This window comes from Anarrhichthys ocellatus, unplaced genomic scaffold, assembly GCF_004355925.1.
Source record: "Anarrhichthys ocellatus isolate YVR2014 unplaced genomic scaffold, GSC_Weel_1.0 scaffold5, whole genome shotgun sequence".
Classification (NCBI taxonomy): Eukaryota; Metazoa; Chordata; class Actinopteri; order Perciformes; family Anarhichadidae; genus Anarrhichthys; species Anarrhichthys ocellatus.
Window position 1 is genome coordinate 5806492 of NW_022280035.1, and position 14078 is coordinate 5820569.

The 14078-nt window shown below is 39.7% G+C and overlaps 1 protein-coding gene across 1 annotated transcript; it reads left to right on the plus strand.

Annotated features, from left to right (window-relative positions):
- The first annotated feature begins 42 nt into the window (after nucleotides 1–42).
- Nucleotides 43–12379, plus strand: marchf9 (membrane-associated ring finger (C3HC4) 9). The gene is made up of 4 exons (XM_031844727.1): nucleotides 43–1828; nucleotides 8117–8272; nucleotides 10276–10468; nucleotides 11086–12379. The coding sequence occupies exons 1-4, from the start codon at nucleotides 1496–1498 to the stop codon at nucleotides 11412–11414; spliced, it is 1011 nt and encodes a 336-aa protein (XP_031700587.1). The 5' UTR covers nucleotides 43–1495; the 3' UTR covers nucleotides 11415–12379.
- The last annotated feature ends 1699 nt before the right edge of the window (nucleotides 12380–14078 follow it).

Consider the following 14078-nt stretch of genomic DNA (forward strand, 5'->3'; position numbering starts at 1 on the left):
CACACACACACACACACACACACACACACACACACACACACACACACGCACATCAACGGCCAGGTCCGGTTCGTACTTCGCGGGCTCCCGGTTCATGTGGCCGCAGCGTACACGTCAGCAGAGGGAGATCAGCACCCTGGACAGCGCTGGCTGGTCAATAATAAAGCAGCCAGAGCGCCTTTCCTGCCCAGCTGCTGGGAGTACTGGGAGAGGCACGTCACCCATCGGAGGCGAATGGAGGACCAGCTAAAAAATACCGACTTGTTTACAGGATGAGATTTTTTTCCTCCTCTTCTTCTTCTTCTTCTTCTTCTTCTCCCTATTCCGGAAGTAGCTGCTGCGTTGGTTCAATCTCCAAGCCGACCATTTCGAGGAGGAAAATCAGCGCCAGCAGTATCATCACCACCATCTATCTGATCCAATAATCAATGCCATTACTGCTGTGTAATTGCTCTCGGATTTGAAGACATCTCCATGCGTCTTCCCCGTCTTTCTCTCTAATTAGAAAAATCGCAGGGTGCCTCTATTATTCTGCCTCTCGCTCTCTCTGACCGTATTTTTTGGGGGGGGCTTGCGATGAAATGCTGATGGACATCGAGGCGAAGATGGGAAACATGAGGCTTTCGGGTGTTTTTGTGTGGCCGTGTTTCCAGGCTATAGGCTTCTGAAAAAAAATGAAAAGGATTGTGTTTTTGATCTCGACGTGGATTGTCGGGGTGAATGGCTCGGATTCTTCGTGGAGGCTTTACAAAAAGGAGATGAAATAGAGAGAGAGAGAGGGGGAGAAAAAAATGGACCATGATCTGACGCTTGGGATGCTACAGTGAGGGACAATTACAAAAAAACAAAACAGACATATTATAATTATCCAAATCAAACTTCCATTTCATCTCTCATTTTCCTTTTGGATTATGATTCTTGACAAGAGTCCCAGATTTGACTGTATGGATGGCAGGTCGTTGTATTTTACACCCCATCTTCTATTTCCTGGCTCTGTGTTGCTCTCTCTTCCACTCGTCCACTCTCTCGCGGTCTTCTGCTTTGGGTAGCAAAACATGTAGGCTATTTTTTGCTGCAAGCCCAGTGCATCTGAATAAAGGTGTCTTTGAAGAAAAATGGACCGTGGAAATCAAAACCTGTACAAGTTGTAGTGTGTTTGTTCCCGAGGTGCGGTGGAGGATGCGTCTGTAGACAACGTTTACCGAGTTGTTTGAGTAATGAATACTGAAAGAGTGTGTCGGCCAGCTGAAAGGGAAAATCTTTCATCCGCATTGGCTTAGACACACATGCCATCAGTGGGGCGAGAGCCTTTATTTCTCTGGATTTCCAATTGATAGGCTGCTTGGGGTATTGATGAAAATACTACAATAAGAATGAACGTATTGGGTGTATGAATAATAATATTCATAATAATAATAATAATTAATAGAGGGAGAGGTGTCAAAAACACTTCATTCATTTATTTCAGTCTGGCGGATTCTTTATGTAGCCAAACATGTTCAAGTATCGGATCCGCATGTTTTTTAATGAACTGAAAGTCCTGGTGTTTATGCGATCCGATTCGAGACAGTCCAGCTCAGACACAGATAGACGGTCCACCACCATGCGAGGTCTGGGGATGGGCGGCTGCGGTTGGCCGCCTTTTGTCGACTGCCATTCCCGGGATGACGAGGAGGAGTACTACGGCAGCGACCCGCGGCCCCGGAGCCTGGCGTTTGAGGACAAGGAGCCCAAGTTGCAAGTGGGCCTGGACGCTGTGTCTCTGGGCAGCAACGCCAGCAGCCTGTGGACCCCCCAGTGCCGGATCTGTTTCCAAGGCCCAGAGCAGGTAGACACGCAGCAGGCGATGCTTCCTATAATGCTGATGCCTCGTCCTGTGAATGAGACAGGCTGTTTGTTTCTGTGCTTTAATGTGCTGCTGAGCCTTTGTGCTGCTGTGGAGAGCCATTTCACCATGCATGAGTGCAGGATTTTTATTTTTCCAGGAAGTGGTCATATTTTAAGTTTTATAGTGTAATCTGCCATTTTGATTTTTTGTTGTTGTAGCAAATCAAAAAGTGGGTATCTCTCATTCAGAGGATTCTACAACCATCTACCCCCCCCCCCCCCTCTCTCTCTCTCTCTCTCTCTCTCTCTCTCTCTCTCTCTCTTTCTTTCTTTCTCACCCATCGTCACTCTGAAGTACCTCCTTTAGGATGAAGCCAAGATTTGAATCATGTAAAATAGTCAAATTAATTTTATTTAAAAAGCCTAAAATCATAAATTTGTCTCATTGGGCTATAAGTCGGCACACTGTAGACGTTCTGTCTCTGAACCCTGGATTTAGAGGCAAATATTCTCCTTTTTTTCTGATGATTGCTTAGTGATGTGGTTGTCTAAATAACACTGTTTTCATAGCTAAGCTAATCAGTGGTGGAGAGGCAGCAGTTCCCACACATCTGAAATCCGGCCAGCATAGCAACAAAGAAAGTTAGCCAATTAGGTCTGCATGATGACAAATAGAGTGAGAGGGACTGAATATGCATGAGTCACAAACATTTTGTAAATGTAAATCAACTGTCCGCTGTCTGCATGTGTCACAGAACAGGATGATCAACTACTAATCTTGTGACAATCACTGTTCCTGGCCAGACAATGGTGTTGACTATGACGATACATGACAAGTTAGATGAATTTGTCATCCTTTTTTTGTGATCTATTTCTACTCTACTCTCTCTCTCTCTCTCTCTCTCTCTCCTCCTCCTCACTGCTTGCTTTTTTTCCCCAGAGCCCCAAACAAAACAATAGTGCATCTTTTTTGATCTGTGGCCAAATGTCGATCTCGCCAGATGTGCAGAAACCTGTGCCGCCTGGCTGAGCAGGTATAGTCCTGAAGCCTGAGATAACTAGAAACACTCCTGTCGGAGCACAGATGGATATTACCATTTAGTCTCCTTTAGTCGTATAGGTCTACTGTTATTACAGCCCATGTGCTAATTTATGACATCTGCCTGAGAGTTTCTATTGTGGGACATAGTAAACTGGAGTATAAATCAGTGTGGGCTTGTTTGGGATACGAAGTCATTTGATGTTACAGTTGGGGATCAACCCCAGGTTGCTGTCTTGCCCACTCAAATATCCTCCTTTAATAAAAGGTTGATGTTTGGGACTTTGGGCTCTCCAGCAAGGTGACTCATCGTGCAACATGCTCTGAGCTGCTTCTTTTAGCTACAGACAAAGAGCAAGCAAACAAAGCACTGAAGGGAAACCCTGAGAGTAGCCTACACTAGTACATTATAGCTTCTTGTCTTTTGCCTCCACAGCACTCAAAGTACCTTATACATCCTTGGGTGCAGGGTGTGTGGGGGGGGCAGGGGGAGGCTCACATTTGCCATTTTATTGTTATTTCATTATTTAAGCAGGTCTCAACAGGGGCCGGGATCATGTCGCTGTCAGCGGGCCAATTACCTACAGTCTGTCAAAGGTGTCGGCGTGTGTCGACGTACAGTAGGTCTGGATTCACAGAAGCCCGCAGGAGGGGCTGGCCTGGTGTTAGGTTCGCATGGAGATAGGCTGCTGGCATGTTGGAGTCAGGCAGGGTAGTAGAAGTGGTGGTGGTGATCGCCCCTGCCTGCCCTTTTCACTTGCAGTGCCCAACAGCGTGTTTCCACAGTGACACGCAGTCTGCAGCTCAGGGTGGGGGTGTGTGTGTGGGGGGGGGGGGCACATTTTTTTGTCTAAAGGTTACAGCTGAGGAGGAAAACCATTTTCTTAGTCATAGAAGTGACACACCAAATTAACACCTTCATGCTCTGTGAAGTGGCCTTGAGGGACAAACCCACGCCAGATCAACTGAACAGAAAGTGTGTGTGTGTGTGTGTGAGTGTGTGAGTGCGTGTGTGTGGTGAGCAGCCTTTGCATGGTACAGCATCTACTTGTCGTTAAAAGGATAAGTATGTTTTTCTTATTGTCAACAAATGCTATGAAAAGACCAAAACCAACACTGAACTGATCTATTGTTTGTGTGTGTGTGTGTGTGTGTGTGAGTGTGTGTGTGTGTGTGTGTGTGTGTGTATCCAAAGCCTGACATATCTCATCCATCTGTGCCATATAGTAGGTCCATTGATGTCCAAGAGTGATTTAAAACACAAGTCATCTAAATTAAACAACAAAATACACCGTTTGTTCGTGCAACATAGAAACACTTAATTACAGTATACTTGCGTAATTAACAACAAATGTTAATGAACGTTTAAGGTTTGGTTTGGTTAGGTAAAAAATGTTTGGTTTGGGTTGAAATAAGTATTATTCTTTTGAGTATTCATTGAGGTTAGTGAACATTTGTTGCCATATAAAGGAACCAGATGACCGTCAGTAGGAAATGAGAAACGAACAGCGACCTCGTAAAAGTCCAATGTTTTGTTGACCCGGTCACTGAAGTTTCTTTTGTTGGCCGAATAACTCACTAGAGCACCAAATGTGGATTAATCCAGTGCTTCATTACTTCCTCCTGTCTGAGTAACGCTTGACAAAAACTACAGCAACTAGCTGTTTTAGGAAATTATTTAACTCTTTTAAAAATATAACATAAACATTTTTATAGATTTTCAGTTCGAGCCACATTGTCGGTTTTAGTCTTTTCATAGGATTTGTTGACAATAATATAGAAAAACTCCATCTTTATCTCTTTGTTCCTTTAAATTAAGTAGGTTAATGTCAATTGTGATGTTGCTTTACAGTCGACTTCACTTGACTTGTTCAAACACGGTATAATTCCACACGTTCTACTTTTATTTGAGCATCAGTACATCCTGCTAGTCCAGATGTGACCTTCATGCCTCCTTTTTTTTTACTGTTTGTTGCCTTCAGGTTTCACTGTCAAATGGGAGAAACTGTAAATGTGTGTGTGTGTGTGTGTTACTTCTATCTTTATTCAATTGCTGTTGGATTTCATCAATTTGATTTCAGTTCAATTTCATAGATTTTTTTATTTCCCCCGTAGGATCTTCAATATTAAAGTATCAATGTAAACCCTTAGTTAATTAAAAAATGCAAATCATCATCAGTATTACTTTACTGGCTAAACATGCAACTTTGATTGTGATATAATGTTTTAACTGTTCAGTACTTTTTGCATTGACCTCATTTGTAGAACATTTTTTTACAGCATGAAGCTCAAAAACAAGGTTGTTCTGGAGATGCAACGTTTTCACCTAAAAACAGATATGTGTTCAGCCATTATTTGACTTCAGTACATTTAAAAACAAACATCTTTCACACCTTCAGTTTTGTTTCCCGAAACGAAATGTACATCCTGTGATCCTTGAGTAGGACGATCGATAGATGTGAACATCAAACACAGCTCCCTCACAATTTGAATCTTGAACCTTATTTTGGAATGAATTCAGGAGACACTTGGAAGTTCTGTGAATTTAAATAATGAGCTGTTATTTGTTACTTGATAGTGATAATTGGACGCTTGTGCGGAGAAAATCCCTTTCGAAAATATGGTGTCTCTTACTCATCGAGTAGCTCCAGAAAATGTTCCTCTTTAGAGAAGACATGAATTTAGACAAAACTATCACATTTTATGCTTAAATGGCTTTTGTTGAAGGTGCAGGTTTAAAATCATAATCACAGCTTTTAAAGGTCTTTGTTTTTATTTTGTTCTAGTTGATCGTGACATTAACGTCCTCGTACAAGCTGGAAAATGTTTCCTCGCACGTGCACACTTTCCAACGACAGCTTGACATTTTAGAAATGTTTGCTTTCATATGGTTTTTATTTAGTTTCCTATATACTTCTGACCTTCCCTGTGTTATCTTTATAATGTCAGCAGGCAAGTTATTTTAAAGTTTATGAGTGGCATGTGGCTCATCTGCTAAATCCAATCTTTTATGCACACTTGAATACTTTTATTACAAGTGGGAAGGTCAAACAAGCCAGATGGGGGACCGACAGAGTGCAGGCGGACAGAAAAAAGGAAAGAAGCGTTATTTGTGTCAACGCAGTCCTCTGTTGCATACAATCTGTATTGATTACACTAGTAGTCCTCTGCTACTTCAGCTGTTACTGTTGGGAAGTAAAGTATTTACTTGTTTTCGGTAACAGTAATGTAAGGGATCATAATTTGAAATTCAGTAATTAGATTCCAGTTAATAATCCCAGTAATGCTCCGTTCAACTTTGTTCTGTCTTACTGGGAGTTTGGTGGAAGGTTGATATCTGAAGCTCACTAAGTAACACGTGATATCTTGTTTGTTTGATTCCCACAAAAGGTTAGAGTGAAATCAACAATAGGCGGTTTGCAGGGTGTTGTATGTTGGACTATTTTAGTGACTTCTTGGAATTTTGTCAAAGAGACGAGATGTACAGTAACATGTTCATTTGTGCGCTTTAGAGATGCTGCAGGTTTTGTTATCTTTGGACAGGCTAGCTGTTTCCCCCTGCTTTTAGTCTCTATGCTAAGCTAAGCTAACATATTTAATGGACAGACACGAGAGTGGTATCAATCTTCTCATCTAACTCTCGGCAAGAAAGCAAAATATCCAATTGTTCCTTAAAATGTTCCTTTTCATCAAGACATTTGGTCCCTGTTTTACACTTTAGACCAGTTTACAAACAGTTAATGCTTTTTGGAAATTCAACACCAGTGAAGTGAACTCTCCCGACAGTCAATATGTACAGTATGTTTGATGTCTGAGAGATGGAAGTTTGCAAAGAGTTCACTCAGAGTTTGTGTGAGTCGTCCTCAGCTCGTCTCTCCTTCACCTGTCAGCCTTTGAAGCCTCGCCGTTCCCTGCTGTTGTTGTGCTAACGTGCCCCTCCGCCAACTGATTCACCAATGATTCACACTGATACACCCAACACTGGTGTTTTGAAAGCTTTCATTCATTTGTGACGCATGGGTGTGGTTTTAGGTTGTTTTTCATTAAGTGAGAACTTTGCTGACCTCTGAGGTAAAACATGCCGAAAGATTTTAAGCCTTCTGACAAAATGGATGTTTGACGCTGAATGGTGATGACAGCCTGAATGTGGTCATCCTTAATGTGGCGAAAATGCCAACACGCTTCAGGTGCTGGAGGGGTGCCGGAGAGACACTAACCTGTTTCTTAGAGACTCTTCCAAAATGATTAGATAGGGAGGGGGGGTCAGAAAAGGAGGAGGGTCATTTTTATAATTGCTTAAAGCAGAGTATAGTTTTATTCTTACCTAGTATTTATATTTATTTTCAGTGATTCCTTGTGATATTTATTACATTAAAAATAGATCAAAATGGTTTATCAATAAGATGTGTTCATGTGAGCTAGCGGTCACAAAGGAGCATTTTTCTATCAGCAGAGGGACCAATATGGCCGTGTTGCCTACATGTGGATGTTGTAGTGATAGATCTTATCGCTTGCCGAACTGCAGTAAAATGAAATGTACCAATATGAAGTTAGTGTAAAATGTAGGTTCAGTACCACAGATGTGTTCAGCGTAGAGAAATGAAGCATACATGATCTAAGATATGATCTAATATGATCTTTTCCTGCGTTTTCAGTTGAATTCACAAACTTAATCATCCGCTCTTCCACAGTTAACCGAACTGTAACCAAGACACGTTAGGCTTTTTTTAATGTATCACTTTGTATCCACATTTAAAACAAGAACTTGAGTGGAGCTGTAATATTTGGTAAAAGGGGCGAATCATTTGTGTGCCTTGAATTTCAATTAATGTGTATTGGTAGTGCACATTAGGAAAAATAATATTCAATGAAAATGGGGGTTTTAAAATCTGAGACAGAGGGCCTCCCTTCACATAAATCATGTGGTATCGATCTTCTCATCTGACTCTCCAGCAGAAAGTGAACTTCAAGAAGTTTACTGTTATATTATTTCTTTTCAAATCCAAGGGGAGGGAAATATTAATAATGAATGGGGATTTTTTAAATTGTATACTTTGGATAAACATATTTTTTTTGCATTTAAAGCAGCATCTCTCTTTGTATTCTTACATACAGGTCTCTAAATTGAAATTAAAATCCATATATTTCACTTGCGGGAATGCAATCAGAATAGATTTTTTGAAAATATCAAAACAAAATTTGTTTTTCCCATGAATTCATCATGCTATGTTTTCCTCGTCTGTCCTGCAGGGCGAACTGTTGAGCCCCTGCCGCTGTGACGGCTCAGTGCGCTGCACCCATCAGCCGTGCCTCATCCGCTGGATCAGCGAGAGGGGATCCTGGAGCTGCGAGCTCTGCTACTTCAAGTACCAGGTCCTGGCCATCAGCACCAAGAACCCTCTGCAGGTAACATGAAGGGAATCTGCAGCATGAACACACACCAACAAATCTGTGGAGAAACAGCTTTTAACACAAAGAAAATACTAATGTGGGAGGAAACAAGGCTTAGCACTCCTTTCTTGGATTCTTACTCTTGCAGAGCTGAAAAGCAGCACATCAATAATTTTGAAATTGATCGTTCTGCATGATATGTACTTTTACTTTCGGTACTTTAAGTATGTGTTGATGCTGATACTTCTGCACTTTTACAGGAGTAAAATGTTGAAGGTGGGACTTACCAGTAACAGAATATTTAGAGTATATTTTCACTAAAAGGGGTAGTGTGTGTTATATTTGGCTGAATCAGTGAATCAGTGTCAAGATGCTCATGAGATTTAATTTAGTCTCCCCAAAATGTTTTTTACAAAAGGTTACAAGGTTAAAAGCTACATGGTTCACTTATTGTACGTAAACGAGATAGAGATAGAGTATGTAATTATGCAAGCCTCGTCTCAACATTCGGTTAAACACAAACGTTGTCATGCTCTGTGAGGTGTATACGTTTTTTTTTAAGCCCATGAATTCATGACTTAGGCAGGGAGCTACTCATCGTGTGGGAGAACAAAGCAAAAGTTGTGTGCTGACAGAGACATTTCATAATAACACACATACCACATACAAACGCTGCTGCATCAGACCAACACTCTTTGCTAGAACAAATCTCAGGCCATCGCTGTGGTGTGAGGACTGTTTGCCATATTGTGCTGACACATTTTCCCTCTGCGTCACTGTCCTTCTGCCCTCCTTTTCAGAGGCAGCCAATGCCTCTAAAACCTATTGAGAAGATGCCATGTGTGTGTGTGTGTGTGTGTTTGAAATATTTGTTAATGCGCATATTCATCATGGACTCATATGGTGATTTCTCTCACTGGTGAGACATAATTTTGTGGAAACTGTACATTTATTCAAATACCGCACTCATGTACAATTTACAGTACAGTATTTCCATTTTATGCTCCTTTACACTTCTACTACACAACATATCAGACATAAATGTACTTTTTACTCCACTACATTTATTTAACAGCCATGGGTTAGACATTACTTTACAGATAAAGAATTTAAATGAAAACACATGATACATGCTGTCACAGATTAAACTAGTTGTTCTTATGATCCCTCAGTACTTGTCTGGGGGTACATGTAAACATTGTGGAGTATTTCAACTAATTTGACCACAAAATATATATATAAATTATTGTTTTGATTGTAAAAGTTTTGAGAAGTCGAAATAGTCAGCTAAACGTAATGGTTTCATGTTTGAAATAGTTAGCTAAGACAGGATAAACATTTGAAATATGAATTGGAAATGAATGAATGAAGTATTTATTATTTTAGTTTCATGCATATAATAACAAGACACCATAAGATCAAACAAGCCAGGACCAGTATACAGCATACACATTTTCAAACAAAGAAAGACAAATAATGCTTTATTTGTTTCCTTCAATTTCAGAATGAATGAAATCACTCACAGGAACATTTACTATGTAAATCTAACAAAATACGAGTCTTCTTTTGCACAATCTTGAGATAAAAGTGGCAAACTGGAACACATAAAAATCAAACAATCAATCCAATCTTTGCTGAGCTGAGCGCCAGAATATTTCAGGGTTTAGTCGAATCATTTCATGGAACATTAACTCTCTTAAGTCATTGCAATTTGTTCAGTACGAACGAAAATGGTTAAAATAATTACCTGAAAGTAATGAATTAACAGTTCAAATAACTAGCTAATAGTTTAAATGTAATATACCAGACAAAAAAATCAATTAACATGGAAATAGACTATATAATATAGTATTATTTTGTACATTTTTCTGCTGTAATGGTGTGTATAAATAGTGACACAATATTCTCTTTAGAACCATGAGCTATATAATAGATTAATAGCTGAGTTTGTGCTGAAAAATGTAACGCATCTGAGTTCTTCTTCCACCACTCATTCAGACATCTTTCTCCTCCTCCAGTGGCAGGCCATCTCTCTGACGGTGATAGAGAAGGTGCAGATAGCGGCCATTATTCTGGGCTCTCTTTTCCTCATCGCCAGCATCTCCTGGCTCATCTGGTCCTCCCTCAGCCCCTCGGCCAAGTGGCAACGTCAGGACCTGCTCTTCCAAATCTGCTATGGCATGTACGGCTTCATGGATATCGTGTGCATAGGTAAAGGACAGCGTGGACTCCAAGATGTGCAAACATAAAAATCACACGGCAGTATTGTATAAATAGCTTTGGCAGCAGCAGTTATAGACTATTTGTATAAGAATATCACATGAAAAGTTGGGCGTAGTAGCTTTAGGTTACAGAGCACGAAGGGATACATTATGCAACAAGAACACAAAAATATATTAATAAACATAGGTTGCATTATGCAAGGACAAACTCAAAAACATGTATTCAGTTCACATTCTGTTGGTTGTTAAGGTCATACAAAATTACACAGAAACTAAACAAAATAAGCAGATGCTGCCAAAGTAGAAAGATGACAACGACACTATAAAAGCATTTTTAGGATGTGTACAGAGAAAAATAAACTTTTAGGGAGCAACTTGGCTGACGGTTCTTTTATAATTGTGAGTTGCTCGTGTAAGACAACACTGAGAACAGATGGCATCAGATATCTGCACTGTGATTATTGCCAACTGTCTAGCACAGATGAGATGGAAAGTTCCTACCTGTTATCATGCTTGTTGCAGCCTTTTAAGCATTCATATCTGATGTAAAGCAGTGGAGATTCATTCAGGCCCTGCATGTCCTTCACTCTTCTTCTTTCTGCCCAGGCCTCATCATCCACGAGGGATCATCAGTGTATCGAATCTTCAAACGATGGCAGGCTGTCAATCAGCAGTGGAAAGTACTGAACTATGAGAAATCAAAGGACTTGGGCGACCCGCTGAGTTCGAGCAAAACGGGGAATCGCAACTCTCGCAGTAATCCTCACGGTCTGGCCAGCAGCAGTGGTGGGCGACAGAGCAGGAGGTTAAGAACTATTCTGAACCACCACTGTGGATACACCATCTTGCACATCCTGAGCCAACTGCGGCCCAACGACCCTCGGATCAGCGGCGCCACCAACCGGGAGGTGGTGATGAGGGTGACCACGGTATGAGTCGGACCGGGGCAGCGTGTGATGGGTTAGACCTCATCCTGGTGTCCAGATGTAAATGAGAGGACGGACTCGTGGACCTTATATAAAATACTACAGACTCACGTAGACGACAGGAGTCCTGTGAGGAGCCAAGCGATGCCACATCAACAGACACTTGAGGATTTTTCCTCGTGTTTCGTACAACAAAAGGAAGCCAGGTGCTCCTTTTCAATAAGTAACCGAAATAACGATGCATTAAAAGACATAGAAATGTGTGGAGGGAAAAAAAGTGTACACAGGCTTTACAACTGAATCCAAGATGGCGAGACGTTTTTTCCAGTTCAATATCAGGATGCACAGACATTTCTCTTTGATTTGTTCCTCTTGGTTTGATTTGTATCTATTATTTTTTGTTTGTTTTTTACTCACTTTGCTTTTGTACGGATGTATGATTTTAGAGGAAATCATGTAACTCCATACATGCCAAACATTTCCAGACAACTATGTATAATGATCTTACAATTTCTACAAGACAACCGATGCTGGGAAATAGACCGAAAACTGAAACAAACAAACAAACATGAGGGCAAACACAGAGGTGACAACTGATCAATAAGTCATTACGAGTTAAGAAAAAAAAAAAAAAAGTACAAAAAGAATAAAAAAGAAATCAGTAAGATTTCAGTGACACTTAACTTTTCTGCAATAAAGATACGTATGTACATTTCACAGGGGATTTTGCATGGGTATATAATTTTATTCTTCATCACATAAGCACATGACAAATTTGCTCTATTTCCAATGGTGCTTGCCAAAATAAACACAAACATCTGATTTCATTGCACCAACGTTTTGTCAAGATGACAAATGGCAGTGTGTTACAGCTATTTCAGCTAAAATACAGATTGTTGCTGCTGTGTGCTGATTCAGATTTGATAATAAGTAAACTATTGGATTAAACATGGGGATCAGATGATCTCTTACTACTCAGTCTCACTCCGTCTCTTCTTTACTCCACCTGCAGCTGAAAGCATGCATGGTCCGGTCCAATGTGTTGAAGGTTCTTTGGTGTAAATGTAGTTTGTGGGAAACACAATGGGACATCCTTTATTTTTAAGAATTATTTTTCATTTATTAACTTGTTTAAACAGACTAAAACTCGTCCTAACTGAAGGTAAAATGAAATCCCTGACAAGCAGATCCGTTGAGATTATTTGATCAGTAGAGCTCAAACAAATGGTAAATTAATCAATTAGTCGATTGAAAGAAAATGAATTGGCGACTACTTTGATAATCAAATAATCCCTTTTTAAGCAACAATGGGATCGTTTGCTGCTGTTTATCTGTTTTGTACCACTGTAATGTGAATATTTTGGACCAAACACAAATGAAAACACTGTGATGGCCGTATTTCACTATTTTCCAACATTTTACAGACTATGTGATTAAATCATTAATTGGGAAACTATTAAACAGAATACTATATGGTGGAAATAATCATGTGTGCAGCCCTAGTACAACTTCATAACTTTTGATTTTAAGTATGCTTTTAAGTGTCTGATATACAAAAAACTGTATTCAAGTTGCTCAGATTCAATTGTCATTTTCAGACCAAAATTCACATGAACATCTGGGCTCCCAACGATAATCAACCAAACCTGAATGAAGCTGGTCAGACCTCTAATGAGTCATATCTGCGACTGTTTGAGAAGAATTGCTTAATGGATTACTGTGACAACTTAACCGGAGGAAGTGACACAGATTTCAAAAAGTTAAAAAAAGGAAAAAATGTACTGAATATACAGTAGGAATATTAAGTAAAACTTTACCAATAAAATAATGATCAATTCCCGTACAGTTGAAGAAAACAAGACTTTAGGGAACAAGGGAGTCATAATGAATGAATTACCTTTTGTATATGTTCGTACTGGGAACCTTCAGGGTACACAAAACATACGTTTGGGAATAAAACAACATTGATATTCTGCAGAATTTTTTACAGTAATATAGTATTTCATAGTTAGGATAAAACTGCGAGGGGACAGTGAGGTAAGAAAACTCAGATGGAGGGGTTATTGACAAACAAACCAATGTGTTATGTTCCCAAAATGACCACAGAGCTGTTTTTACTCTTTAATTGTACTAATAAATGTTGCTTTGGTGGGACAACTGTCTTCATATTGGAAGAATATTGTAACGGTGAAATATTTTATACCATAATTACTTTATAGTTTCTGGAGAGTATTAGTGTTCCCAGTACCCCATAGATACCCAGTATTAACAAAAATATACAGTACTTTTGTAGTTGGTTAGCAGGGTTCTTGTTTTCTTTCACTGTACCTATTTATGTATCTGTAAGAACTTTAGAGTATTTTCTTTTTACCTAATGCATAAAACAAAATTATACTGTAAAACAGGGGCTATATTCTTAGGTGTTACAAAATATAAGAGCAGAAAATCCCATTAATTACAATACCATCACGATACATTTACTTGTGAGCAGCACTGATACATTATTACTTGATATAAGATAGATTACAAGAATACATCAAGGACATTATAATGACACGATTGGGCATTTGATGGCATAACTGATAAAGTATTGTCATACAACCTCTCTAGACACACAAAGACATCCCCACAACAATATAACAGTAATTTATTAATTACTCCAACCAGGTGGTC

What these genes read in the sequence shown, in the direction of transcription:
- marchf9 (XM_031844727.1), top strand. Translation starts at nt 1,496, where the DNA reads ATGTTCAAGTATCGGATCCGCATGTTTTTTAATGAACTGAAAGTCCTG. An exon ending in GCACCAAGAACCCTCTGCAG is followed by an intron (nt 8,273 to 10,275) that starts GTAACATGAAGG and finishes CTCCTCCTCCAG; the next exon opens with TGGCAGGCCATCTCTCTGAC. An exon ending in CATGGATATCGTGTGCATAG is followed by an intron (nt 10,469 to 11,085) that starts GTAAAGGACAGC and finishes CTTTCTGCCCAG; the next exon opens with GCCTCATCATCCACGAGGGA.